The sequence below is a fragment of the Megascapheus bottae genome, chromosome 3 (genome assembly GCF_031878675.1).
Source record: "Megascapheus bottae isolate mThoBot1 chromosome 3, mThoBot2.hap1, whole genome shotgun sequence".
Lineage (NCBI taxonomy): Eukaryota > Metazoa > Chordata > Mammalia > Rodentia > Geomyidae > Megascapheus > Megascapheus bottae.
In genome coordinates this window covers 90,240,437-90,267,878 of record NC_143511.1, presented here as the reverse complement: position 1 = coordinate 90,267,878, position 27,442 = coordinate 90,240,437, and the positions used below count along the sequence as shown (strand labels likewise).

Genomic DNA, 27,442 nt, shown 5'->3' with positions numbered 1-27,442 from the left:
TCTATCCAGGGTTCATGAGGAAAGGTGGTGGGGAGGGGCTGGGCCTGCCAGGGAACCCCAGCTCTTCCAGGGCCTGCCCTTCCACTCTCCATGCCAGCTGGCTCCCTGCAGTGCCTGGACTATTCCCTAGACTGCGTGCTAACCTGGGGTCCCCTGGGCTTCCTGCCAAGGCCTCCAAGGCTACAGTCCTTACTACACCCACTTTCCCAAAGGTGAGCCCCAGTCCTAACTCTAATCATGCCCAGGCTCCCTCCTTGGCTGGAGCAAGTGGCATTGGAACCCAGCCACCAGGGGGCCTCCTGGCACATCGTATTCTGACCAGCTTAGGCTAGTTTTGGGGGGAACAGCTCAGGCAGACCGCAAGGTTTAGCCAGGTTCCTTGAGAGACTCCCAGGCTGGGGCCCCAGGCTCCTTACCCCGCTGCCACCCCAGGTGCTGTGAGCAAGGAGCTGCCCGCAGGCCAGCAGCCTGCCCCATTCTGGAACGTAGTGCGTGGGTTTGCAGCTTCTCCAGCTGGCATCTGCCTGGACCTCTGCAGGGGACACCCTGGGGCGGGCTGCAGGTTCCGAACCTGCCACTCCAGGCTGCTGGCCCAGCGCTGTGCCCACCTTTGTCCCCGAGGGCTCGGTGGGGCGGGAGGCCCTGCTGCAGGGAAGGTGGTTGGTAGGGGTGCCCCAGCTTCCCCTTTGACTCATGCTCTTTCACCCCCTTTGCCTCTTTCATTCTGACCCATTTCCTAGCTAGCAGTTTCTCACAATCAGAACCCCAGAGGTGCCAACCTGAGCTGGCACGGTGGGAGGGGGGAGAGCAGCCCAATGGAGCCAGGGTGGGGGTTCTTTGAATCCACCCAGGAAGGGGGAACTGTGGGGGTGGGAGAGGCGGCAGCCTGGGCCCAGGCAGCCTGGCAGGCAGCACAAACAGGAAGGACAGTGGGCTCTGACAGTCACAAGCTGGTGGCCCCAGGCTGGCAGGATGGCTTCCTTCCTGCAACCTATTGCCCCGTTAGTGCCTACGGGCACATGGAGCAGAGGTGGGGTGGGGTGGAGTGAGGCTTGAGGCCAGGGTGTGTCTCCCTGAGCTTGCCCTGCGGGGGCACGGGGGGGGGTGGATGCCAGGGGTGGGGCTGGGGTGTAGATATGTCACGGTGGTCATCTCCCTAAACGCTGGGTGAGCTTGCACCCGTGCTGGCCATCCAGATTGGCACAGTGGCTCTCCCTGTGGTCTTCAGACGAGCTCGACTATCTGCTGTTCGCACAGCCCGCCCTTGGTTAGACATTGCCCAAGTTCCCCGCCACAGCTGAGGACGTGCTGCTGAGCGGACAGCCCTCCCTGCACGTTCCTCTTCCCCGGTGGTAATGCTGCCCGCTGCCCGGTTCCTGTTCTCAGGCAGGGCCATCGCTAGGGACGGATGGCAGCCCCCCGGGGGCCCCGGAGCGAGTGACAGGACAGCAGCCTCGAACCTGGTGCCTGCCAACGCCTCCTTTCCTCCCAGGCCTCCTCGCCTGGGTCTCTGGGACCTGGATGCCCACGCAGGGCACTCGGCAGCAGAGTCGGCGGTCTCTTGTTCTAGAGCAGGGTGTGGACCAGCTCTGCTGGACGTGAGGCCATCCAGCCTGGCCCATTCCAGCGTGCTGTGGCTCCACTCAGAGAGGTTGAGGGAAGAACCCTGACCTTGAGGCGGCTTCCAGGCTGGACCTGGAGATGGGGGAGGTAGCCTCACCTCAGGCCCAGCCAGTCTTCCTGTTCCTGGAGCAGGAGCCAGGCCCCTGCCCACCGGGGACAGGATGGCTCCTTCCCCTTCCAGCCTGGAAAGCCCCCTCTGGGGGCAGCAGGGGGCAGCGAGAGACATGCAGAGATTCCCACATGTCCTAGGGTGGGGAGATGCTGCACCCCTGAACCACGCAGCCCGGGGCCTTCCTCTCACCAGCATGTGCTAGTGTCCTAGACCCCAGGACGGGCTCCTGTTTGGCCCTCTGGACTCTGGGGACGAGGCAACTCCTACAGGTGGTGGAGGAGGGTGTGGCGGGCCAGCCCCTCCAGAGACCTCAGAGTCCCGCAGTCAGCTGAGCACAGCACATCGGTACACCAGGTCTGGGACGCCGGCCAGCCACCAGGGTGAGTGAGGAAAGTGGGTAATGCGCAGGGAGGGGCCGTGGCCTGGGGGCCTCACACCTGCCCTCTGCCCGTGCCCGGGTTGTCGCCTGCCATCGGAGAGGAGGTCACCTCTGCTCAGGTGCTCACAGGGGTGGCCTTCCCCTCCCTGGGGCCAGGCGGGCCCCACACCTCGTCTGTGTGCTCCTCTCAAGAGGCTGGCAGGGGTGGGGAGGGGTCCGGGCATGGCCTCCTTCCGGCCGGCCGCCATCCTCACTCCCAGGAGCTGGGGGGGGGGGCAGGAGGGAGCTGGCGCCATGGGGCAGGGGCAGGGGCAGGGGCGGAGTGGGGAGGCTCTGGCTTCTCTTGCACCGTGGGAAGATGAAAGGCGAGTTTTCAGACGGGGCCTCTGCAGGCACAGCTGTGATTTCAGGTCACCTCTGTTAGGGAGGCTGCTGTGATTTGAGAAGCTCGGATTTCTGGGTGAGATCCTGGCAGGCCGTGGCAATGCTGGTGAGTGCCCGGCCCGGCCCTCAGGGTTTGGGGGTTCGACTGGGAGATGGGTGGAGGGGATCTGTGCCCTGGGTGGGGTGGTGACCTCGCTTCTCCCATCCTGACGCAGGGTTCTGCCTCCCGGAGGCCGCGGGCCTGGGGGGGCCTGGCTGGGGGAACCATACTCACGGCCCTCTGGCTCCTGTGGCTGCAGGGCTGGGCCCCTCGGGGTTCCCCAGCCCCCCCGCCTCTGATCACCGTCCTAGTTTGGCACTGGCCATTCGCTGATCAGCCGCCAGAGCTGCCCCGTGACACCTGTGCCCGGTATGGCGTGGCCCACTGCCTTCTGAGCACCAACCGAAGCCTGCTGCCCAGCGCCGATGCCGTGGTCTTCCACCACCGCGAGCTGGAGACCGGGCGTTCCCGCCTGCCCCTGGCCCGGCGGCCCCCCGGGCAGCCCTGGATCTGGGCCTCTATGGAGTCTCCCAGCCACACACACGGCCTCCGCCACCTCCGGGGCATTTTCAACTGGGTGTTGAGCTACCGGCGGGACTCTGACATCTTCGTGCCCTACGGCCGCCTGGAGCCCCACGCCGGCCCCACGCCTGCCCTGCCGCCCAAGAGCGGGCTGGCCGCCTGGGTGGTCAGTAATTTCCAGGAGCGGCAGCAGCGGGCGAGGCTGTACCGGCAGCTGGCCCCTCACCTGCAGGTGGATGTGTTTGGGCGTGCCAGTGGGCGGCCTCTGTGTGCCAGCTGCCTGCTGCCCACGGTGGCTCGGTATCGCTTCTATCTGTCCTTTGAGAACTCACAGCACCGCGACTACATTACGGAGAAGCTGTGGCGCAATGCCCTGGCGGCAGGGGCGGTGCCCGTGGTGCTGGGGCCCCCGAGAGCCACGTATGAGGCCTTTGTGCCTCCGGAGGCCTTCGTGCATGTGGACGACTTCAGCTCTGCCCACGAGCTGGCCACGTTCCTCAGGAGCATGAACCAGAGCCTCTACGGCCGCTTCTTCGCCTGGCGGGACAAGCTCCGGGTGCGGCTGCTTGGAGACTGGCGGGAACGCTTCTGTGCCATCTGTGCCCTCTACCCCCGCCTGCCCCGCGGCCAGGTCTACCAGGACCTCGAGGCCTGGTTCCGGGCCTGAGCTCCCACAGGCGGGGCAGGAAAGGCTGGGTGCTGAGGTCAAACACGGGGCTTCAGCCTTCCATGGGCCGACTGGAGGTTGGGCTCAGACCAGGAAGCTAGAGTGCAGGGAGCAGGCTGGGGGGGGGGGGGACGCAGTCAGGCCCGATACCTGCTGCCCTGGCCTCCAAAGTGCAGGAAGATGGGCCTGAGGCCGCCATGTGTGCGGGAGGGAGTCGAGAGTCAATCAGCAATAAAGATGCAAGCTCGTTTCCTGGGTCCAGTCTGCCACAGCTGCAGAGCGGGTTCCGGAGTCCTGTCTCCTTCTGTTCAGCATCTGGGCTCCTGGTTGTGACCCCATTTGCCCTCTGGTGTCGCAGGCTCTGCTGCCTTTCCCAACTGGAACCTACTAGGGGTGGAACATTCCCTGACCCCAGAGATCAGACCCACTAGGGGTGTGGGGCACCCCGTCTCACAGAGCTCAGGTTGGGGGGTGTTTGAGGCAGGGAGCCCCTCTGGCGGTTAGGGGTGTGGTGTGTGAGGCACTGGTGACCTGTGGGCGTACACACAGGAGCCCCAGGGGCAGAGCTCCTGAGCCTGGTGAGGGCACTGGCTTGTCCCAGCAGTTTGCGTGTGGGGTGCAGGCAGGAAGCCCCCCACTTCCTCTGTGGCTTGTGGGAAATGCCTGCCAGTGGCTTCCTGCCCTGACACAGCCCCATGGGCTAATTAGGGAGAAGGAAGTGCCCTCAGGCTGGGGTGCTTTCACATATTGCCAGGGTTATGTCCCTCCTCCTCTAAGAAGGATTTGACAATTGTAGAAATGTGTGTGTGGGGGGTCTTTTATTCCCTTTAGAAACCTCCATGCACCCCCTGCTGGAGATCACACAGCCCTGCCCCCTTCCAGTCACATGTGGGAAACCAAAGCTGGTCAGCAGCCATTTAAGCCAACGGTGGGTCCTCTTTGGTCCAGGGCTGTTGACTCTGCTTCCCTCTGCTGGTCACCTAGGGAATCACCACGGCGACCTTAGGTCAGGGGTTGTGTGTCTCATCCTGGGTGGGGCTCCCACAAGTGTCCTGCAGAACTGACCGGCCCGGGCTCCTCGCCTCGGATGACCAGTAAGCCATGCGCAGAAGGGCAGCTCTCACCATGCTCCCTGGCCCTCTCGGGTTCCTTCATGCCTTCCCCCTGCCTGGAGAGGAGCGCATGCCCAGCGGCCACGCGGGATGGCTGAGAGCGAGTCGCCCCAGCTTCCCATGCCTTGGTCCTGCTTTGAACACGGTTAACGTCCTTGGGTCAGAATCGGGACGCTGTCACCCTTGGTGGTTTTGAGTTCAACCTCTTAGTTTCTCTTGGGGTCTGTCCAGCAGACTGCCTGGTGTCCAGCTCCCCACACCATTTGGGGCTCACACTTTTTGTAGACCACATAGAGTGACCGCCTTCACTCAGGGGCCCCCACATGACTCCAGCCTGTTTGCCTCAAACCCACCAATCAAAATCCCTCAGGCTGTATGCAGAGGCTCAGGCCCATCACCTGACAGGGGTTGGGGGCAGAGTTAATTAAGGAGAACCCCATCTCAGCAAGTAAGTGGAGTATGGGGGTTCACAATCTGTAATTCCAGCCACTTTGGAAGCCTAGGTTGGAGAGTGACATCCCCAACACCCTGTCTTGAAAAATAAAGCAAACTAGGACTGAGGACCACAGGGCTCCAGTGCTGAGCATCTGCTCAGCAAGCTTGTGAGGGGAAGGGGCCAGTGGAGTCCAGGGAGAGCAGGGGCAGCTGGGGTCTAGGAGAGGGGAAGGGGAGGGTCTGGGGGAGGGGCAGGCAGGGGTCTAGGAGTGGGGGAGGGGCAGGTGGGGTCTAGAGGTGGGGGAGGGTCTAGAGGGGAGAGGGGCAGGTGGGGTACAGGGGGAGGGGCGGGTGGGGTCTAGAGGGAGGGGCGGGTGGGGGTCTAGAGGTGGGGAGGGTCTAGAGGGGAGAGGGGCAGGTGGGGTACAGGGGGAGGGGGAGGGGAAGGTGGGGTCAAGGCAGGGTCAAGCCTTGGGCCAGGCGCACGGGGAGGGTGACCGCCTTGGTGCCCGGTGGGGCCTCCCGCGGGGCGGGGCTCGGCTGGGCAGCACCGGGGAGGGGTGCCCGGGAATGGCGTCTGGAGGGGTGGATTCTCTCGGTGTAGGCGCGGGTTCTGAGCCGCCCGAGCTCAGCACCGACCCGGAGCTCAGCGACCAAAGCGGACACTTCGTGGGCCGGGTCCCGGCGCCGGTCCCCTGCGGCTCCCGCGGGCCCCGACATCCCCCGGCGGCCCGGGCGCGCGAACGGCCCCGGGCGGGCGCGGCGCCTGTAAGCGGGGCGTGGCGCGGGGCGTGGCCTAGGGCGCGGCGCCTCTCGTCGGGGCGTGGTGCCGGGCGGGGCTTCGAGGGGCGGGGCTTCGCGGAACAGGGCGTGGCTTCGCGGCGCGGGGCGGGGCTTCGCGGCGCGGGGCGGGCCCACCGGGTCGCCGCCGTCGCGCAGCCGCCGGGGCGGAGCCAGCCCCTCCGGTCCCGGCCCGAGCGCCCCGCCCCCGCGGGCGAGGCCGAGCGGCGCGGCGGGCGGCTGGGCCCGGCGGGGCGCGCAGACGAGCGGGCCGCGGCGCTGAGGCGGCGGAGCGCGGCCCCGCCATGGGCTTCCTGCACCAGCTGCAGCTGCTGCTCTGGAAGAACGTGACGCTGAAGCGCCGGAGCCCGGTGAGCCCGCGCCCCGGCCCCCGCGCCGCCCCGCGCCTCCCCGCCCCGGGGCGCCCGTCCCGCCGCTCTCGCGTCCCCCCACGCGGGACCGGGGCTCCCGGGGGCCGGCGCGCCGCCCGCGCCCGCTGTCAGCCGCGGCCCTCGGCTGAGTCACGGGCCGGCGCCCTCCGCCGCGCCCTGCGCCGGCCGGGCTGGGGCAGCTGGGCTCGGCCTGGCCCCGCGCCCCGCGCCCGGCCGAGCGGCTCCCCATCCCTTCCCCGCCCCTCTGCCCTTGGACAGGCGCCTGAGGCCGAGGCTGGTCCAGGCGGCGCCTCCTCTTCTTCCACCGCTGCCTCGCCTCCTCCTCCTCCTCCTCCTCCTCCTCCTCCTCCTCCTCCTCCTCCTCCTCCTCCTCCTCCTCCTCTTCCCTCCTCCTCCTCCTCCTCCTCCTTCTCCTTCTTCTTCTTCTTCCACTGCCACCTCTCCCCCCATCCTCCTCCTTCTCCTCCTTTTCCTCCTCCTCCTCTCCATTCCCCTCCCCCACCCCACCCCTTCTCCTCCCTTCCACAACCCTTTCTCACCACCGAGAATATCCTTGTGCCAGGCCCTGCCCCCCCCAGTGCAATGGCTCCTCTAGCACCCTGCCCCTCAGAGGAGGCCCACTCTCCCTGTGTGGAGCCTGATACTGAGCCGGCAGCAGCCGGCCTAGGACAGCCAGGACACCTGACTGGGCAGGGGCCAGGGCTGGGCTGGGTGCCTGTCACACTGGCGCTTTCTTGGGCCTCCTGCACGGGCTCCTGTGAGGACAGGGAGCACACTGGCCACAGCGGCCCTGACCAGCTTGGGATTTTCCAGTGAGGCCCAGAACTGTTGCAGCGGGTGGAGGAGGCACGCTGTGTCCCGCCTGGGCCTGGGACCCCTTTGGTTGCCCAGGTGCTGCCCACGCTTCCTCCTTGAGGGTTGCCAGGGGACAAGGGGAGATCCTGGACTGCAGGCAGGGTGGGGTGGCTTGGCCAAGTTCCTCTGGGCACCTGGCCCTGGCTCAGAGCCAGGGTTAGGCACAGTCCCTGCCCGGCATGCCTGAGGCTGGCTGGTGTGGGGTCTGGAGGGTCAGGCCAGGGGGAAGGAGGGAGCCTGTGGTCATGCGTTAGTCAACCCGGCTGCCTGCTTGTCAGGGAGGTCCCCAGGGGCTAGATGCTGCATCCTGGGGACCCCTAGGCTCAGGGAGAGGAGCCTTGGCTTGTGAGGACATCTGGCATAGGGTCACATCCTCCCCATCCTCCAGGGCTCCCTCTGGGGATCTTTCCAGGCCCCATTCCGTGGCCCTTCAGAGCTGCTGGGACGTTAAGTGGCCCTCAGCCACCATTGCCTCAGCTCTTCCTCCAGGAAGGCCCGGTCCTCTGAGGCGGATGAATGACACCAGGCCACCCCAGTCCTCTGGGTAGAGGACACAGGCCCACTCCTGCAGCTGCTCTCGGGAAGTGCCTGGAGGGCCAGGTAGAGCGGGCAGGATTTCTGTGCTGTGCCAGAAGCAAGGTTCCCCTGTGTAGAGCTCACAATCTGAAAGGATCCCGGGATGCTTCCTTCTCCCTTCTCCCATGTGCCGTGCCTTGGTTTCCCTCTCCTTGAGAGTGGCCTGCCCCTCCCTGTTAGCTACATGGGGACCTGTTCTGGGGCTTCTGTCTGCTCATGGTAAAAAATGGTATGGTGGGGCCAGGAGTGTGGCCTCGTGGTAGAGTGCTTGCCTAGCATGCACGAAGACTGGGGTTCAGTTCTTTAGTATCACATACATAAAAAAGCCAGGAGTGGTGCTGGGTCTCCAGCGGTGGAGCTCTAGCCTTGAGAAAGTCCAAGGACAGTGCTCAGGCCCTGAGCTCAAGCCCAGGACAGCCCCCCCCCCCAAAAAAAAAAAGAGTGTCTGTGGTGGAGGCCACAGCCTCACCCAGGGGTCTCAGCAGGTGCGAGACTGCAGGCAGGGGTTTGCATGCATCCAGACCCCGAGTCTGTGGGGCACTGAACTGGCCTGAGGGACAGAGCTGTGACCACCTGCCGTAACCCAGGTCATTGTAGGCCTGTGCTGCCTGCCTGTAACCAGATGCCCCTGTGGCGATTGCCACCAGCCAGCCAGGATGCTCCTCCTCCCGCAGTTCCTCCTTGGCCGTTGCTGTAGCAACGGGGAGGCAGCCTGGCCTGTGCTGCAGTCAGGGGCGGAGGTGCCCAGTGGTAGGGCAGGCATGGGGAGGGCTGGCTCCAGGACCCTCACTCCTGCCTCCGGCTGCCCTCTCCCCCTGTGTGCCGTGGTCCTGTCCCACAGCCCTGGATCCACATGGAGCCTCCTCAGTTAGCCCTGGACTCAGTCCTGGCCAGAGAGGGGGTGGAGGCTGGCACAGGCTGGGGCAGGCGTGGGGTGTGGACACATGGCATGGTGTTCTAGATCACAGAGCGCCATTGTCAGCTCAGCGGACACAAGCCGGGCCCACAGCCCTACTCGGGGGCTTGCAGTGGGCCTCATGTCGGGAGGGTGAGAAGAGCTTGGTACCTCGGAGCCACAGATGGGCGCTGCTCTGGGGCCGAGGGAATGGATGGCTCTGACCTGGGAGGGAGGAACGGATAGGTCCTGGGGGGAGGAATGGATGGGCCTTGGGGGGGAACATGGATGGGCTTTCTGGGGAGGGCATGGGAGGGCCCTGCCCTTTGGATTCAGAGGGCTGGTCTGCTGGGCTCCCTCAGAGCTCCCCTGGCCCTCCCCCTCCCTGAGAGGGGAGAACTTGAACCATTCATTTTCTGGGTGAAGTGGGGGAAGGGCCCTGGAGCCTCCACTTCCCACTCAGCTGACCACACAGGGCCCACCTCAGGGTCCATCAGTAAGAACCCAGGGCAGACAAAGGTGCTGTTGCGCAGAGAGTGGGCACATCAGACCCTGACCAGGTCTGCCCAAAGGCTCAGGCCCTTGCATGTTTGCAGCATTGGGGTGGAAGATGGCCCCTGGGTTGCTGCAGACAGACAGACAGACAGGCAGGCAGAGACACAGCCTTCAAGATCCCCCCCCCTGGGCAGCCCCCCCCCGCCAGGGGTGGGGAGGGAGAGGTGAACTGGGCAGGTGTCAGGGTCAGAGTTGTCCCCAGGCCTCGCTGGTGGCCAGGTCACCCCAGGAACAGTGAGCAGAGTCTAGACTTAGGGGTAGGAGATCTGACTTGGTGGTGACTGCTAATGCTTTTGCTCTTGATGTCTGGGGCAGAGCCAAAAGCTGGGGTGGAACTCTGTCAGGCACTGAGGAACTTGTGAGCGCTTCCAGAGGTCCTGGGGCAGGGGGACCAGGAGCGACATGGCTCCCGGTGTCCAGCCCAGGGACCGCGGGGAGGCCCTGCTCCCCATACAGGAGGCCTCACTTGGACTGCCCTTCCCAGTGGGTGCTGGCCTTCGAGCTCTTCATCCCGCTGGTCCTCTTCTTCATCCTGCTGGGGCTTCGGCAGAAGAAACCAACCATCTCGGTGAAGGAAGGTGAGGGGCCGCCAGGGCTGGCCCGGAGGGTGGGTGTGCTCATGTGCACGTGCCAGCAAGTGTGTTCCCTGGGCCTGTCCCCGGGTGGCCTGGGCCATGTCTCCCCGCAGGTCTGTGGGGGGGGGGGGTGGCTGGTGGCCAGTGGCCACGAGTGACAGCGGTGCCCAGGCCTGGTGGGCTCTGGTGCTCACTGGTCTCCTCTGTTCTGTTTTGACCTGCCCCCACCCTGCATGGTCTCTTGTCCTCCTCGGCCGGCCCGCATGCAGTCTGTAAGTGAGCAGCCGTCCTCTCCCTGCTGGCCCAGGCGGCGGCGGTGGGAGGCCCGCGGGTCCTCCTGCTGTGGCTTGGACTCCTTCTGCTTGCATTAACAGCCTCCCCTCCATGGCCAGGTCCTCAGAACTCCCAGCCTGTGGTCAGAAGCAGTTGGCTCACACCTGGGCTAGACTATGATAGGGGGGCAGTGGGGGCAGGCCCCTGGACCAGAGCTGACACACTGGTCAGGCCAGGGGGGTCCCTGCCCACCAGGGTGTCCATTGGTCACCTGGCCATGGGTAGTAAGGGTGGGGTGCCTGGGCTGGCCCAGACTGGCGCTGGGTCAGCCTGTCTGCTTTCCCTTTAAATGTCTGTGGGTTCCTGCACTCACTCTGCTAACAGCTGGCCTGAGAGGTCAGAGGTCACCACCCAGGCAGGCCTCCCCTTCTCCCTGGGCACCTATGCTCAGTGCTGCACCTGCAGTTTTTATCCTAGGTGCTGGGTGGGGGGATCTGGACCCACACAGGCTGGGGGCTCTGGGGGTACGGGGAAGGGACAGCAAGTGACCTTTGACCTCTGATCTACAGTGTCATTTGCGCCCAAACTCTTGGCCTTAGCTCAGCTGGGGGCCAGGCTCATCTTTGTCTAAAGGTGCTTTTCCTTCTGGATGGGCCTTAAACATCTGCTCTCCGCTTCTGTCTCCCTCCCCACTCTTGACTGCTCTCCCTGCCCAGCCTTCTACACAGCCGCGCCCCTCACGTCCGCCGGCATCCTGCCCGTCATGCAGTCACTGTGCCCGGATGGCCAGCGGGATGAGTTTGGCTTCCTGCAGTATGCCAACTCCACGTGAGTACCCACTGCCCTGCCCCCTCCTCAGCGTCTGCGGCCCTCCCCCCCACTCTGCCCCTCCCCCATGGCCCCACCCCCTCATTCCCGTGGCCCTTCCTCACACCTGTTCAGGGTCACCCAGCTACTGGAGCGTCTCAACCGGGTGGTGGAGGAAGGTAACTTGTTTGACCCGGCGCGGCCCAGCCTGGGCTTGGAGCTCGAGGCCCTGCGCCAGCACCTGGAGGCCCTCAGCTCAGGCCCAAGCTTCTGGGGGAGCCACCCGGACAAACCTGCAGGTGCACCCTGGGAGGAGGAGGGGGGCGGGGACAGGGGGAGGGGAGGCTGGAGTGGGGGGAAGGGGAGACGAGGGAAGGGGGAGGGCGGGCTGGGGGCCGAGCTCTGAGGGCCTCCACGCCACCACAGCCCCCACCTGAGAGGCAGGGCGGGCCCAGCCTCGGCGGCTGAGCAGGACACGGGCTCATCCACTAGGGGGAGCCAGTGCTCAGTCCTGTCCTGTCCTGTCCTGTCCTGCTTGTTCAGTGCCCTCCTTCTCTCTGGACTCGGTGGCCAGGGACCCACTGGAGCTCGAGCACTACTTTGTGCAGAACCTGTCTCTGCCTAACAGCACAGCCCAGGCCCTCCTGGCTTCCCAAGTGGACCCTTCCGAGGTGAGCCGGGCTTGTGGGAGGGCCTGGCATGGCGGGGGAGGGCTGCAGCCCCAGCTCCGGAGCCCCTGCCTGAGTGGTGCCCTCCCTCCCAGGTCTATCAGCTGCTCTTCAGTCCTTTGCCTGTCCTGGACGGGGAATCCAATTTCCTCAGGGGCCAGGACCCCTGGAGCCACCCAGGCAGTGACCCCTCGTTCCGGATAGAGGTGAGGGTAGTCGCCGCCCTCCTCAGTGGGGGCTCCAGCCCCAGGGGAGCGTGGTAGGCAGGGGGGGAGGCAGGAAATGCCCACTCTCCCCGCTGTGGAGGCCAGGCAGGCCCAGAGCCGGCACCGAGGGGGAAGCAGGGCTGGCCAGGGTATTTGGCCACGTCTTGGTCAGCTCTTGGCTGGAGTGGGGCTCGAGTGCGGCCCAGCTGCCCACCTCTTCCTCAGGAGCTGCTGCTGGCTCCTGCCCGCCTGGCGCAGCTCAGTTGTGCCCTGGGCCCTGGAGAGCTGGGCCGGATCCTTACCATGCCAGAGGAGCAGCAGACGGCCCTGCAGGGCCATCTCGACGCTGTCTGCGGTGGGCAGGCCGAAGCTCGGGCCCGGCGCTTCTCAGAGCTGGCTGCTGTGCTCCGAAACCAGCTGGACACAGCCAAGATCGCCCGGCAGGTGAGTGAGGCCTGCCAACCACTGGGACCCACACAGCTTGCCTGGTGCCCGGGGGAGGCCTGGGGCAGCTCTGCTGGCCACCTCATGCCTCCAATCCTGCCCATCTCCCACCTAGGGCTCTATGTCCAGCTCCTGGCCAGCTCTGCCCTCCTCCAAGCTGAAGGCCTTCTAGCTCTCCTCCCCTCAGCTCACTCCCATCCACTCCCCACCCCCCTGGACTCAGGCACCCGCGGACATGCCCTCCACGTTGACCTCCTCCCCCCTGCATTGTGGTCTCCCCTCAGCTGGGCCTGGATGCCCCCAACAGCTCCGCCTCCCAGCCGGGGGCCCCACGCCCTCGGAGCCTGCAGGCTCTTCTAGAGGACCTGTTGGACGCACAGAAGCTTCTACAGGACGTGGATGTCCTGTCCGCCCTGGCTCTGCTGCTGCCCCAAGGCGCCTGCACCGGCCGGGCCCTGGCACCTCCCGCGACCAGCCAGGACAGGGTGGCCAATGGCACTGGCACGGGGCCTGGCATGGGCTCCAACGTCACGGCCGAGGAGGGTCCCCAGGCAGCTGCGGGCCCTGCCGCCTCTGACACACTTCAAGGCCAGTGCTCGGCCTTTGTGCAGCTCTGGGCTGGCCTGCAGCCCATCTTATGTGGCAACAACCGGTAGGTCAGCACGTGGGGGGAGATGGGGGATGGCACCCCGCCCAGGGCCTGGCCCTGATGTGTGACCACCACACTACATGGCCCCCTGTCTGTTGTCCCCGGCCCCCCTTCCCCCTGCACACCACTGAGCTCCGTTCGCCCCCACCCCTGCCCTAGCACCATCGAGCCCGAGGCGCTGCGGAGGGGCAACATGAGCTCCCTGGGCTTCACGAGCAAGGAGCAGCGGAACCTGGGACTCCTCGTGCACCTCATGACCAGCAACCCCAAGATCCTCTACGCGCCCGCGGGCTCTGAGGCCGACCGGGTGATCCTCAAGGTGAGGGCCTGGAGGCTCGCTGGTGCTGGAGCTGGGTCTGCTCTGCAGGGGAGGGGGTAGGGCTGGGGGAGGGGGGTGGGCAGGGGCCGGGGAGGGCAGGGCTGGGGGAGGGGAGTGGGCAGGGGCGGGGGAGGGCAGGGCTGGGGGAGGGGGGCGGGCAGGGGAGGGGCAGGGCTGAGGGAGGGGGTGGGCAGGGGTAGGGGAGGGCAGGGCTGGGGGAGGGGGGTGGGCAGGGGAGGGGCAGGGCTGAGGGAGGGGGGTGGGCAGGGGCAGGGGAGGGCAGGGCTGGGGGAAAGGTTGCACAGCGGGGAGGCAGCATGGAGTAGCAGGCTCAGATCTTGCTTGCAGTAGTCACAGCTATGCCTGAAAATGGGCGGGAAGGGCTGGGGGTGGATGTGTGCTGGGGACAGGAGGGTGGGGGGCTGGCTGCTGGTGCGGGGTCAGGTACTCAGGACCTGGGGGAGGGGCAGCGCCGCTGGGTGACGTGAGGACACCGGGAGGCTCAGGCCCAGTAGCTCCGGTGGGTGCAGGGGGACGGGGCCCGATGGAAGTTTGCCCAGGGCAGGACTTGCAGCTGCTGGGGGTGAGGGTGCGGAGAATGCTGTGTCCTCCTCATGTCCCGAGCCCTTTTTCTCTGCAGGCCAACGAGACTTTTGCCTTTGTGGGCAACGTGACCCACTATGCCCAGGTCTGGCTGAACATTTCTGCCGAGATCCGCAGCTTCCTGGAGCAGGGCAGGCTGCAGCAGCACCTGCATTGGCTACAGCAGGTACGGGGCCGGGGGGCCACGGCAGGTACGGGGCCGGGGGCCATAGCCGCCGGTTGCCCCTCTCCGTGGGCAGGCCGGCAGGGCTGTCGTCTGAGTGCACTCTTCACCCACAGTACGTGACGGAGCTGCGGCTGCACCCAGAAGCCCTGAACCTATCGCTGGATGAGCTGCCGCCCGCCCTGCGCCAGGACAACTTCTCCCTGCCCAACGGCACCGCCCTAGTGCAGCAACTGGACACAATTGACAATGCAGCCTGCGGCTGGATCCAGTTCATGTCCAAGGTGGGCGATGCAGGCCTGCCCCAGGTCGGCTGGGCGATCCCGGGCTGCCCAGGGTCACCTTCCCGCATGCCCCCCCCCCCAGGTGAGCGTGGACATCTTCAAGGGGTTTCCTGATGAGGAGAGCATCGTCAACTACACGCTCAACCAGGCCTACCAGGACAACGTCACCGTGTTTGCCAGTGAGCAGCCTCTCTTCCCGCCCAGCCCCCTCCCCCCTTACTCCCCTCCCTGCCTCGCTCTGGTCCTTTCCCATCCTCCCTGACCCCACGCCCTCCATGTGCCCAGCTCAGCTCTGACCACATCAGCCTCCCGTTCCCAGGTGTGATCTTCCAGACACGGAAGGACGGCTCCCTCCCTCCCCACGTGCACTACAAGATCCGGCAGAACTCCAGCTTCACTGAGAAAACCAATGAGATCCGCAGGGCCTACTGGCGGCCGGGGCCCAACACGGGCGGACGCTTCTACTTCCTCTATGGCTTCGTCTGGATCCAGGGTGAGGAGCTGAGCCTGGAGGTGGGCTGAGGGGGGACGGGCTGGCCCAGCAGGCCCCTGACGGCCACGGCCACCTGCACACAGACATGATGGAGCGTGCCATCATCAACACTTTCGTGGGGCATGACGTCGTGGAGCCTGGCAGCTACGTCCAGATGTTCCCGTACCCCTGCTACACCCGGGACGAGTGAGCATGGCCTGCCCGGGCTGGGGCTGGGACTGGAGCCCCACCCCCTCCCTCATACCACACCACACCTGCCCCCCCATACCTGCCCCCCACCTCTCCTCCCCACACCTGCCCTCCCACCTGACTCCCCACACCTGCCCTCCCTATACCTGCTCCTCATACCTGCCCTGCTCCACACCTGTCCTCCCCACACCTGCCCTCACACCTGACTCCTAACACCTGACTCCTCACACCTGCCCCCAACACCTGCCTTCCCTCACACCTGCCTTACCCCATACCTGCCCCCCCACCTTTCCTCCCCACACCTGCCCTCCCACCTGACTCCCCACACCTGCCCTCCCTATACCTGCTCCTCACACCTGCCCTGCCCCACACCTCCTTCCTACACCTGCCCTCCCCCACACCTGCCCCCTCACCTGCCCCCCACACCTGTCCTCCCCACACCTGCCCTCACACCTGACTCCTAACACCTGAGTCTTCACACCTGACTCCCCACACCTGCCCCCCACACCCGCCCCCAACACCTGCCTTCCCTCATACCTGCCCTACCCCACACCTACCCTCACACCTGACTGCCCACACCTGCTTTCCCTCACACCTGCCCTGCCCCACACCTCCTTCCTACACCTGCCCTCCCCCACACCTGCCCCCCATACCTGTCCTCCCCACACCTGCCCTCCCCTACACCTGCCCTCCCCCACACCTGCCCCCACACCTGTCCTCCCCACACCTGTCCTCCCCACACCTGTCCTCCCCACACCTGCCTTCCCCCACACCTGCCCCCCACACCTGTCCTCCCCACACCTGCCCTCCCCCACACCTGCCTTCCCTCACACCTGTCCCTCACACCTGCCCTCCCCCACATCTGCCCCCACACCTGCCCCCTCACCCCCCCAGCTTTCTGTTTGTCATCGAGCACATGATGCCGCTGTGCATGGTGATCTCCTGGGTCTACTCCGTGGCCATGACCATCCAGCACATCGTGGCGGAGAAGGAGCACCGGCTCAAGGAGGTGGGCGGGTACCCGCAGGCCCTCCCTCGCCGGGAGCTTCCTGAGGGGTGGGCCAGCCAGCCCTCCGGGCTCCGCCCCACGGCCCCTTGCCTGTCCCCCTCTGTAGGTGATGAAGACGATGGGCCTGAACAATGCCGTGCACTGGGTGGCCTGGTTCATCACAGGCTTTGTGCAGCTGTCCATCTCGGTGACGGCGCTCACCGCCATCCTCAAGTACGGTCAGGTGCTCATGCACAGCCACGTGGCCATCATCTGGCTCTTCCTGGCTGTCTATGCCGTGGCCACCATCATGTTCTGGTGAGTGCTGGCAGGGACAGGGCGTTGGCCAGTCAGCCCCCCCGGGGCTCCAGCAGGGCTGCGTGCTGAGGGCTGCCTGGCCTCCTTCCCAGCTTCCTGGTGTCTGTGCTGTACTCCAAGGCCAAGCTGGCCTCCGCCTGCGGCGGCATCATCTACTTCCTGAGCTACGTGCCCTACATGTACGTGGCGATCCGTGAGGAGGTGGCACACGACAAGATCACGGCCTTCGAGAAGTGCATCGCGGTGAGGGCCGTGCCCGGCCTGGGGCTGGGGCGCCCCCCCCCGCCCACCACTGACACCACTGTCTCTTCAGTCCTTGATGTCCACCACAGCCTTTGGCCTGGGCTCCAAGTACTTTGCGCTGTACGAGGTGGCCGGTGTGGGCATCCAGTGGCACACGTTCAGCCAGTCCCCTGTGGAAGGGGACGACTTCAACCTCTTGCTTGCGGTCACGATGCTGATGGTGGACGCTGTGGTCTACGGCACGCTCACGTGGTACATCGAGGCCGTGCACCCAGGTAGTGACTGTCCACGGATCTGGGGAGAGGCTAGAGGCCGGGCCCCCTGCTGGCGGGCTTCCCCCGAGCGCACCAGGGGGGGCAGCTCGGTCCCCACCCCAGGCCAAGGTCAACCTCCCCTTCCCAACCCCCAGGCATGTACGGGCTGCCCCGGCCTTGGTACTTCCCACTGCAGAAGTCTTACTGGCTGGGCAGTGGGCGCACCGAGACGTGGGAGTGGAGCTGGCCGTGGGCACGTGCCCCCCGCCTCAGCATCATGGAGGAGGACCAAGCCTGTGCCATGGAAAGCCGGCGCTTTGGTGAGGCGGGGCTGGCCCGGGCCCGGGCAGGTGTGCAGGTCGGGTCCTTGTTCCTCCCCGGCTAACCCCCAGTCCTGGTGCAGAAGAGTCTCGTGGCATGGAGGAAGAGCCGGCCCACCTGCCGCTGGTGGTCTGCGTGGACAGGCTCACAAAGGTGTACAAGGACGACAAGAAGGTGGCCCTGAACAAGCTGAGCCTCAACCTCTACGAGAACCAGGTGGTCTCCTTCCTGGGCCACAACGGGGCGGGCAAGACCACCACCATGTGAGTCTCTCGAGGCAGCCCCTGCCCCAGGGTAGGTGGCTTCCCCTCTGCTTGCCGACCCCATCTGCCCACCTAGGTCCATCCTGACCGGCCTGTTCCCGCCCACGTCGGGGTCGGCCACCATCTACGGACATGACATCCGCACGGAGATGGACGCCATCCGCAAGAACCTGGGCATGTGCCCACAGCACAACGTGCTCTTTGACCGGCTCACGGTGGAGGAGCACCTGTGGTTCTACTCCCGGCTGAAGAGCATGGCGCAGGAGGAGGTCCACAAGGAGATGGACAAGTGGGTGGAGCCTCGGCGGGCTGGTTCCGGGAGGGGGGATGGGGAGGGGAGGGCTCCCTGCTCCCTTGCTGTCTATTGCCTGCCTCTCCTGTCCTAGGATGATCGAGGACCTGGAGCTCTCCAACAAGCGGCACTCCCTGGTGCAGACGCTGTCCGGTGGCATGAAGCGTAAGCTCTCGGTGGCCATCGCTTTCGTGGGGGGCTCCAGAGCCATCATCCTGGACGAGCCCACGGCTGGCGTTGACCCCTATGCCCGCCGGGCCATCTGGGACCTCATCCTGAAGTACAAGCCCGGTGAGCTGGGTGCAGGGCTGGCACGGCCAGGGGCGAGGCCAGCGTGAGACCAGGAGGTGTGGCCAGGGGCGTGACCCGCGCCCACCACGCCCGCTCACCCTGGCCGTGCACTGCCCAGGTCGCACCATCCTGCTGTCCACCCACCACATGGACGAGGCCGACCTGCTGGGGGACCGGATCGCCATCATCTCCCACGGGAAGCTCAAGTGCTGTGGCTCCCCGCTCTTCCTCAAGGGCGCCTATGGCGACGGCTACCGCCTCACTCTGGTCAAGCGCCCCCCGGAGCCAGGCGCTCCCCAAGGTCTGGGCCACCCCTGCCCCAGGACCCCCGCGTGAAGACCCTCACTCTCCTTCCATCAGGCCCTGGACACCGGGGGGAGGGGTGTCTGGACCCCTCTCTCCAGGCCCCCTCCTGACCAGGCTGGCCTCCCAGTGAGTCCCCACATCCCGTTCTGTCCCCAGAGCCAGGACAGGCCTCGAGCCCCCCAGGCCGGGCCCAGCGGAGCAGCTGCTCGGAGCCCCACGTGTCCCAGTTCATCCGCAAGCACGTGGCCTCCTGCCTGCTGGTCTCGGACACCAGCACGGAGCTCTCCTACATCCTGCCCAGCGAGGCTGCCAAGAAGGGGGCCTTCGAGCGGCTCTTCCAGGTGTGAGGGCTGAGCCGGGCGGGCCGGGTCCGTGGGGGAGGGGGCTGCGCCTGGGCAGAGCTCACTGCCTCCCTCGCAGCACCTGGAGCACAGTCTGGGCGCGCTGCACCTGAGCAGCTTCGGGCTGATGGACACGACGCTGGAGGAGGTGTTCCTCAAAGTGTCAGAGGAGGACCAGTCTCTGGAGAACAGCGAGGCGGGTGAGCGGCCTGGGTCCCCCCTCCCTGGGCCCCTCGGGACTCCTCGGAGCCCACATAGGGTCCTGGGTGGCTGGGAATGGCGGCACAGGTCAGGCCCTGGGTGGGCAGCAAGGACCAGGCTGCTGGTCAGGTAAGGCGGGAGCAGGTGGCTCTGAGCCCTTTGTCCCCTTCCTCTCCTCCCCACTCCTCCTCTGTGGCAGATGTGAAGGAGTCCAGGAAGGACGTGCTACCCGGGGCAGAGGGCCCGGTGTCTGGACAGGAGCAAGCTGGCAACCTGGCCCGGTGTTCAGAGCTGGCCCAGTCACGGGCGTCACTGCAGTCAGTGTCCTCGGTGGGCTCTGCCCGTGGGGATGAGGGGGCCGGCTATGGGGATTACTGCCCCCTGTTTGATAACCTGCAGGACCCGGATAATGTCAGCTTACAAGGTGGGAGAGGTTGTGGAAGCTGGGGGGGCCCCCAGAGGGCAGTGTGGAGCAGCTGCTTAACACATGCCCCCCATCCGCCCCCTCCCCCCAGCAGAGGCGGAGGCGGAGGTCCTGTCACGGGTGGGCCAGGGCAGCCACAAGCTGGAGGGCTGGTGGCTGAAGGCGCGGCAGTTCCATGGGCTCCTGGTCAAACGCTTCCACTGCGCCCGCCGCAACTCCAAAGCACTGTGCTCGCAGATCCTGCTGCCTGCCTTCTTCGTGTGTGTGGCCATGACTGTGGCGCTCTCAGTCCCGGAGATAGGTACGGGCCTGGGGCCGGCAGGTGGGGCGGGGCCAGCCTCCTAGGGAGGAGCCAGTGGGCAGGGCAGAGCCAGCGTGGGCCTAATGAGTGCTGGTCTGCACCCTCTGCCCGGCCTCAGGCAGACCCGTCTCCAGTCATCTGTTACCAGGACAGAAGCAGGTCTTGGGGCCGCTGACAGGTAGCTGGCACCCACTCAGGGCTCCGGTCCCCCTTCTAGGTGACCTGCCTCCATTGGTCCTGTCACCCTCCCAGTACCACAACTACACCCAGCCCCGTGGCAACTTCATCCCGTATGCCAATGAGGAGCGCCGGGAGTACCGGTGAGGCCCCTGGGCTGGGGTTGCCTTGGCAGCTGGGGGGCGAAGGGGAGGTGAGTCTGGTGAGCTCCTAACTCACCTTCCTACCCCAAGACTGCGGCTGTCACCGGATGCCAGCCCCCAGCAGCTGGTGAGCACCTTCCGGATGCCCTCGGGCGTGGGTGCTACCTGCGTGCTCAAGTCTCCGGCCAACGGCTCTCTGGGGCCCACGCTGAATCTGAGCAGTGGAGAGTCTCGTCTGCTGGCGTCCCGGTTCTTTGACGGCATGTGCCTGGAGTCCTTCACTCAGGGCCTGCCGCTGTCCAACTTCGTGCCCCCCCCACCCTCGCCTGCCCCTTCCGACTCCCCCATGTCCTCTGATGAGGACCCACTGCAAGCCTGGAACGCCTCTCTTCCCCCCACCGCCGGGCCAGGTATTTGCTCCCAGAGGGCGGATGGGTCCCAGCAGGGGCCATGAACGGCTCTTCTCACGCTGCTGTGCTGTGTCCACAGAGACGTGGACGTCGGCACCCTCTCTCCCACGCCTGGTTCGGGAGCCTGTCCGTTGCACCTGCTCTGCCCAGGGCACCGGCTTCTCCTGCCCCAGCAGCGTGGGAGGACACCCGCCCCAGATGCGGGTGGTCACAGGGGACATCCTGATGGACATTACTGGACACAACGTCTCCGAGTACTTGCTGTTCACCTCCGACCGCTTCCGGCTGCACCGGTAGGCTGCTGCTGCGCATGTGGGGCGAGGAGAGGCCGGCCACGCCCTGCTGGGCCTCACTGTCCCTCCCGACAGGTACGGGGCCCTCACCTTCGGTAACGTCCTGAAGTCCATCCCAGCCTCCTTTGGTGCCCGGGCCCCACCAATGGTGCGGAAGATCGCAGTGCGAAGGGCTGCACAGGTGAGGGCCTGCCCTGGGGCTCTGGTCCTGCCCACAAGGCCCCCCCAACCCCTCATCCTTCCAGGGGGCCCCCTCCAGGCCTGGGGCCCCCTGAGCCCTTCATCCTTCCATGGGGCCCCTCCAGGCCTGGGGCCCCCTGAGCCCCTCCTCTTTCCACAGGTGCTCTATAATAACAAGGGCTATCACAGCATGCCCACCTACCTCAACAGCCTCAACAATGCCATCCTGCGTGCCAACCTGCCCAAGGGCAAGGGCAACCCTGCAGCGTATGGTGAGCCAGGCCAAGGGGGCTTGTTGGAGCCCCGGGGCAGGGCCAGGAGAGGTGGGGCGAGGTGGGGCGGGGCCTGGCAGGCAGAGTGGAGCCCAAGTGGGGCTGGTGTGGGCGGGGCTGAGGGGCTCAGGCTGTTCTCTGTGTGTGCAGGCATCACTGTCACCAACCACCCCATGAATAAGACGAGCGCCAGCCTCTCCCTGGATTACCTGTACGTAGGGCGGGGTGGGGCGGGGCTGGGCCAGGCGGGTGCGCCGAGGTCCTGGCTGCCCTGTGGGGCTCAGCGTCACCCCCCTCCAGGCTGCAAGGCACCGACGTTGTCATTGCCATCTTCATCATCGTGGCCATGTCCTTCGTGCCGGCCAGCTTTGTGGTCTTCCTGGTGGCTGAAAAGTCTACCAAGGCCAAACACCTGCAGTTCGTCAGTGGCTGCAACCCCGTCACCTACTGGCTGGCCAACTATGTGTGGGACATGGTATGTCCCCTGCACGGCCCCTTCCTCTCCCTGCCCCCATCCCTGCCCCCATCCCTCAGCTGCCACCCCTGTCTTTGCAGCTCAACTACCTGGTCCCGGCTACGTGCTGTGTCATCATCTTGTTTGTTTTCGACCTTCCCGCCTACACATCCCCCACCAACTTTCCAGCTGTGCTCTCCTTGTTCCTGCTGTATGGGTAAGGGGTGGTGGAAGGGGCAGGGGCAGGCGGGAGTGGGCAGGTCAGGCGCTGCTGCCCGGGTCAGGGCTGCCCAGTGAATGCCTCCTGCGGCCCACAGATGGTCCATCACGCCCATCATGTACCCAGCCTCCTTCTGGTTTGAGGTCCCCAGCTCGGCCTATGTGTTCCTCATCGTTATCAACCTCTTCATCGGCATCACGGCCACCGTGGCCACCTTCCTGCTGCAGCTTTTTGAGCATGACAAGGTGTGTGTCGGGGGGCGGCGGGGGATGTCCCCCTGAGGGAGTGGTGCTAAGGCCCTGCCCACCCCCAGGACCTGAAGGCCGTCAACAGTTACCTAAAAAGCTGCTTCCTCATCTTCCCTAACTACAACCTGGGCCACGGGCTCATGGAGATGGCCTACAACGAGTACATCAACGAGTACTATGCCAAGATCGGTGAGGCGGCACTGGCGTGTGGGGTGTCAGCCTCTGTGGGGCGCTCAGGCCTTGCCTGATACCCAGAAATTCTGACGTGGGGGTGCTGGGGGCTCCCTGAGGCCCCTCGCAGACCCTGAGCCGGCTGCCCCACAGGCCAGTTTGACAAGATGAAGTCCCCGTTCGAGTGGGATATTGTCACACGAGGGCTGGTGGCCATGACCGTTGAGGGTGTTGTGGGCTTCCTTCTCACGATCATGTGCCAGTACAACTTCCTGCGGCAGCCACCGTGAGTGGGGGTGCTGGGTGGCGGCAGAGGGGGCACTGGCAGGGATGGGTGGCCGGGTGGGCATCCTGGCTGGACCCTGGCCTCCCCGTGCCCCTAGACGCATGCCTGTGTCCACCAAGCCCGTGGAGGACGACGTGGATGTGGCCACTGAGCGGCAGCGGGTGCTTCGTGGGGATGCTGACAACGACATGGTGAAGATCGAGAACCTGACCAAGGTGGGCTGCGGCTTGGGAGGGTGAGGTGGGCCAGGCTGGCTGTGTGGCGGACGTGATGGGGACCCAGGCGAGGGGGCAGGCCGGGCCAGGCGGAGCTTGCCCGCCCCTGCCCGTCCCTGCCCGCCCCTGCCCGCCCCTGCCCACTGAGCAGGCGGGCTCCTCGGCCAGGTGTACAAGTCCCGGAAGACCGGCCGCATCCTGGCCGTGGACCGCCTGTGCCTGGGCGTGCGGCCCGGGGAGTGCTTCGGCCTCCTGGGCGTCAACGGCGCGGGCAAGACCAGCACCTTCAAGATGCTGACGGGAGACGAGAGCACGACGGGGGGCGAGGCCTTCGTCAACGGGCACAGGTGCGGAGGGGGGCTCCGGGCGAGGGGGGGGGGGGCGGGGCCCCCCACGTGCTGACGGCCCTGTGTCCCCAGCGTGCTGAAGGAGCTGCTCCAGGTGCAGCAGAGCCTTGGCTACTGCCCACAGTTCGACGCCCTGTTCGACGAGCTCACGGCCCGAGAGCACCTGCAGCTGTACACGCGCCTGCGCGGAATCCCATGGAAGGACGAGGCGCGGGTAAGGGGGGACTGGCTGGCGGGCACCGAAGATCTGCGCATGCGCACGTACCGGAGGCCCCGGGGGATCCCGCGCCTGCTGTCGGCCTGCGCACGCGCGTGGACGGGCCGCCCTGGGTGATGCCGCGCCTGCTGTCGCCTGCCAGGTGGTGAAGTGGGCTCTGGAGAAGCTGGAGCTGACCAAGTACGCCGACAAGCCTGCGGGCAGCTACAGCGGCGGGAACAAGCGGAAGCTGTCCACGGCCATCGCGCTCATCGGGTACCCCGCCTTCATCTTCCTGGTGAGTCTCCGCGGGGGCGGCGCCCTCCCAGCCCTCCTGGAGGCCCGGCGGCTGACGGGCCTCTCCCCAGGACGAGCCCACCACGGGCATGGACCCCAAGGCCCGGCGCTTCCTGTGGAACCTCATCCTGGACCTCATCAAAACGGGGCGCTCGGTGGTGCTGACGTCACACAGGTGGGTCCCCCCTCCCCTGCCGCGGCCCCAGCGGCCTCCTCTGGTGCCAGCCTCTGTCTGCCCATGTAGCATGGAGGAGTGTGAGGCCCTGTGCACACGGCTGGCCATCATGGTGAACGGACGCCTGCGCTGCCTGGGCAGCATCCAGCACCTGAAGAACAGGTGAGGGCTGGGGCCAGGGTCCTGCAGGCAGGCTGGGCTCCTGGCCACGGGGTGTGTGGTTTGTGTGATATGTGGGGTGTGTGTGTGTGTGTGTGTGTGTGTGTCTGTCTGTCTGTCTCTCTCTCTCTCAGGTCCCGAGGACGGCGGGGGGGGGGGGGGGGGGGGCCTCAGCAGCATCTTGAGCTCCTGGCCACGGGGTGTGTGGTTTGTGTGATATGTGGTGTGTGTGTGTGTGTGTGTGTGTGTGTGTGTGTGTCTGTGTCTGTCTCTCTGTCTCTCTGTCTCTCTCTCTCTCTCGAAGGTCCCGAGGACGGCGGGGGTGGGGGGGGGTGCTCAGCAGTGTCTTGGGCTCCTGGCCACTGTGCGTGCGTGTGTGTGTGTGTGTGTGTGTGTGTGTGTGTGTGTGTCTCTCCAGGGTCCTGAGGGGGGGTGGCTCAGCAGTGCCTTGGCTCCTGGCCAGGGTGTGTGGTGTGTGTGTGTGTGCCTTGAGGGTCCCGAGGGCGGGGGGGGGGGGGGGGGGGGCGGCTCAGCAGCGCCTTGGCTCCTGGCCCCGTGTGTGCGGCCAGGTTTGGCGATGGCTACATGATCACGGTGAGGACCAAGTGCAGCCAGAACGTGAAGGACGTGGTGAGCTTCTTTGGCCGGAACTTCCCAGAGGCCGTGCTCAAGGTGGGGCAGTCCTCCTGCGGGCGCGGGGCACGGGGCACGGGGCCTGGCCCCGGGCGCCCCCACTCAGCCCCTCGCCCCCCCAGGAGCGGCACCACACCAAAGTGCAATACCAGCTCAAGTCCGAGCACGTCTCGCTGGCCCAGGTGTTCAGCAAGATGGAGCAGGTGGTGGGCGTGCTGGGGATCGAGGACTACTCGGTTAGCCAGACCACCCTGGACAACGTGAGTGCCTCGGTGGGTCCTGGGTGGTGCCCCCTCCTCTGCCTCCTACTCCCCTGTGCCCTCCCACTGCCCCAGGTGTTTGTGAACTTTGCAAAGAAGCAGAGTGACAACCTGGAGCAGCAGGAGACAGAGCCGCCCTCCGCCCTCCGGTCCCCACTGGGCCGTCTGCTGAGCCTGCTGAGGCCCCGGGCCGCCCCCACAGAGCTCCGGGCCCTGGTGACCGACGAGCCTGAGGACCTGGACACAGAGGACGAGGGCCTCATCAGCTTTGAGGAGGAGCGGGTGAGCAGGCCACACTGCCTGTGCAGCCAGGCTGGGCAGGGATTCACAGGAGGAGCGGGTGGAAGAACTGGCCAGGACATGCCTGCCGTCCGTGGGCCGGGGACCGATGGACTTGTACATACGGAGGCCTGTAATAGACAGGGGAAGCAGACCGGGAAGAGAAGAGACCAAATGCAGAGCTCAGGACTTGCTGGAAACTTTGAGGACCTGATCAGAGGTGGAGGAGGAGGGGAGGGAACTTGATTCTATGGACATTGGAGCCTCAGGGACAGAGTGGACACCAGAGAGGTCAGCAGAGGAGCCACATACTAAGAAAGTACCCGGTGGAGACAGAGGAGAGGAGCCTGAGGAGAGGCCTGGCATCAAGGCCAGAGGCCAAAGGCTAGAAACCAGGCTGTGGGTGTCGTCCAAGCCAGAGTCCAGAGGCTGGGCTGTGAGGTGCCATCCAAGCCAGAGGCCAGGCTGTGGGCCAGGCTTTGGGGTGTCATCCAAGCCGGAGGCCGGGCTGTGGGGTGCCGTCCAATCCGGAGGCCGGAGGTCAGGCTGCTTCCACCCTCGCCCCCATGGGACCGGAGGTAAGGTGTGGTCAAGCCCCCCCATTTGCCGTCCACCAGGCCCAGCTTGCCTTCAACACGGACACCCTCTGCTGACTGCTGGCACTGAGTCAGGACGTGATGGGGTCGGACGCCAGGTGGTAGCTGAGCCTCCCCCACGCCCAGTGCACGGCTGCCAGGCCCTGGAGAGGGACATTCAGGACCAAGGGGCTTCTTTGCCCTCCTCCAGCCCACCGCCGTCCTCACCCTGCCCTGCCGTCCCTGCGGCTGTCCTCCCCCACTTGTGCCAAAGGCTGGCCCGGCCCTGGGCTACACACCCTCACCCTGCTTTGCCTTAAAGCCTTGGGGCCTGGCCCGGCCCTTGTCCTGCCCAGCTCTGCCCACCCTCCCAGGGCGACACGGGCTGCCCCAGGCATACCACCCAACCCCTGTCCTCAGGGTCCCGAGACTGGCCAGGCCTGGCATCCTTTGCACTGATGAAGGATGCAAGAGCTCTGTGGTCCGGAGCTGCAGGTGGAGGGTGGGCAGCTCGCCTGGTTAAACGAGAAGGGAATTTTGCCTGCCCACAGCTGGGCAGCTGGGGCCACCATGGGAAGGCTGGGACGTGGCTGGGGTGGCCCCGTGGCCCTGGAAGAGTAGCAGGAATGGAGAAGCAGGCCCTCCCGGTCAGGTGTGGGCCCGCCCCCTCTCCTCCCCCTCCAGTTGTTTCCACCGTCCCCCCCAGCTTGGCCCCTGCCCGCCACCCGCCTGGGCGCTGGACCTGTACATAGCGCACAGATGTTTGTTTTCAATAAATAAGCAGAAACAATCCGTGGAGCCTGTGTAGAGCAGGGAGTTGGGTGGAGCCGGTCCACTGGACTGGGTCATTCACAGCCATTGCCCAGGGCAGGTGTGGGAGGCTAGGGAGAAGCAGAAGCCAGTAATCACTGCCTCCCCTCCCCCCTCCCCTCCTCCCTCCCGTTCCTTCCCCTCCCCCCACACTGGGACTGAGCCAAGCAGTAGTGGGCTGATGTCAGCCATGTCCCCTTGTCCCACACAGCATCATGCTGGGTGGCTGACCGCAGAGGCCTAGCCCCAGCCTGGCCCATCGGCCCCCGAGGCTTGTTTGTGCTGGGCTATCTGTCTCCTGGAGGACCACGGGAGGCTTCCAGGAGGAGGTAACCTCCAGGCTGGCACTGAAGTCTAGGCAGGGCCAGGAGTGTGGCCTACTGGTAGAGTGCTCGCCTAGCATGCACGAAGCCCTGGGTTCAACTTCTCAGTACCACATACACAGAAAAAGCCAGAAGTGGTGCTGAGGCTCAAGTGGTAGAGCTCTAGCCTTGAGAAAGTCCAAGGACAGTGCTCAGGCCCTGGGCTCAAGCCCAGGACTGGGAAAAATAAAAAAATAAAATGGGGCCAGGAGTTTGGCCTAGTGGTAGAGGGCTTGCCTAGCATGCACGAAGACCGGATTCAATTCTTCGGTACCACATACATAGAAAAAAGCCAGAAGTGGTGCTGAGGCTCAAGTGGTAGAGCTCTAGTCTTGAGAAAGTCCAAGGACAGTGCTCAGGCCCTGAGGTCAAGCCCAGGACTGGCAATAAAATAGAAATAAAATAATAAATAAAAAACGGACGTCTAGGCAGACATGAGGAGGGGGCAGCAGGCAGGCCCTGCAAGGCTCAGGGCTGTGGAGCAGGGTGTGGGGAGGGCTAGCTCGGGAGGGGGGGGCGGTTAGGGTTGGCACCACATGAGAGCGGTGGGAGGCCAGAAGAGGAGGAGAGGACTGGTATGGCCAGGTAAGTCAAGTCATCCCCTCAGGGGCTCCTGCGATGGCTTCACTCTGCTGGGTCTGTGGACACAGGGGTCTCTGGCCCCAGGTACATCCCAGGAAGGGCCGTGTGTGAGTGTGCACTTGGCACGTCCTGGGCTTGAGCTCAGGGCCTGAGCA

The 27,442-nt window shown here is 65.6% G+C and overlaps 2 protein-coding genes across 3 annotated transcripts; both read left to right on the top strand.

Moving 5' to 3' along the window:
- Positions 1 to 2,021: 2,021 nt before the first annotated feature.
- Positions 2,022 to 4,011, top strand: Fut7 (fucosyltransferase 7). Of its 2 annotated transcripts, none has more exons than XM_090329258.1 (2): positions 2,022 to 2,115; positions 2,539 to 4,011. In XM_090329258.1, exon 2 carries the CDS (start codon positions 2,651 to 2,653, stop codon positions 3,725 to 3,727), a length of 1,077 nt encoding a protein of 358 aa, XP_090185384.1. In that variant the 5' UTR covers positions 2,022 to 2,115; positions 2,539 to 2,650; the 3' UTR covers positions 3,728 to 4,011. The 2 variants fall into 2 exon arrangements, with proteins under 2 accessions (XP_090185384.1, XP_090185383.1); XM_090329257.1 differs by having other exon boundaries at positions 2,525 to 4,011.
- Positions 4,012 to 6,296: 2,285 nt separating this feature from the next.
- On the top strand, positions 6,297 to 26,317 carry Abca2 (ATP binding cassette subfamily A member 2). The gene is made up of 48 exons (XM_090330978.1): positions 6,297 to 6,425; positions 9,812 to 9,905; positions 10,892 to 11,003; positions 11,118 to 11,281; positions 11,526 to 11,653; positions 11,746 to 11,856; positions 12,082 to 12,300; positions 12,585 to 12,952; positions 13,109 to 13,268; positions 13,909 to 14,037; positions 14,151 to 14,318; positions 14,401 to 14,497; positions 14,638 to 14,811; positions 14,895 to 14,997; positions 15,895 to 16,009; positions 16,116 to 16,306; positions 16,399 to 16,549; positions 16,620 to 16,824; positions 16,959 to 17,123; positions 17,207 to 17,387; positions 17,464 to 17,676; positions 17,774 to 17,970; positions 18,089 to 18,271; positions 18,433 to 18,617; positions 18,697 to 18,817; positions 19,018 to 19,242; positions 19,337 to 19,543; positions 19,761 to 19,863; positions 19,954 to 20,273; positions 20,353 to 20,566; positions 20,642 to 20,747; positions 20,907 to 21,018; positions 21,169 to 21,229; positions 21,319 to 21,493; positions 21,574 to 21,689; positions 21,790 to 21,937; positions 22,006 to 22,129; positions 22,265 to 22,397; positions 22,495 to 22,612; positions 22,781 to 22,959; positions 23,032 to 23,173; positions 23,319 to 23,453; positions 23,524 to 23,627; positions 23,697 to 23,789; positions 24,356 to 24,458; positions 24,542 to 24,679; positions 24,755 to 24,961; positions 25,576 to 26,317. Exons 1-48 carry the CDS (start codon positions 6,360 to 6,362, stop codon positions 25,609 to 25,611), a joined length of 7,299 nt encoding a protein of 2,432 aa, XP_090187104.1. The 5' UTR covers positions 6,297 to 6,359; the 3' UTR covers positions 25,612 to 26,317.
- The last annotated feature ends 1,125 nt before the right edge of the window (positions 26,318 to 27,442 follow it).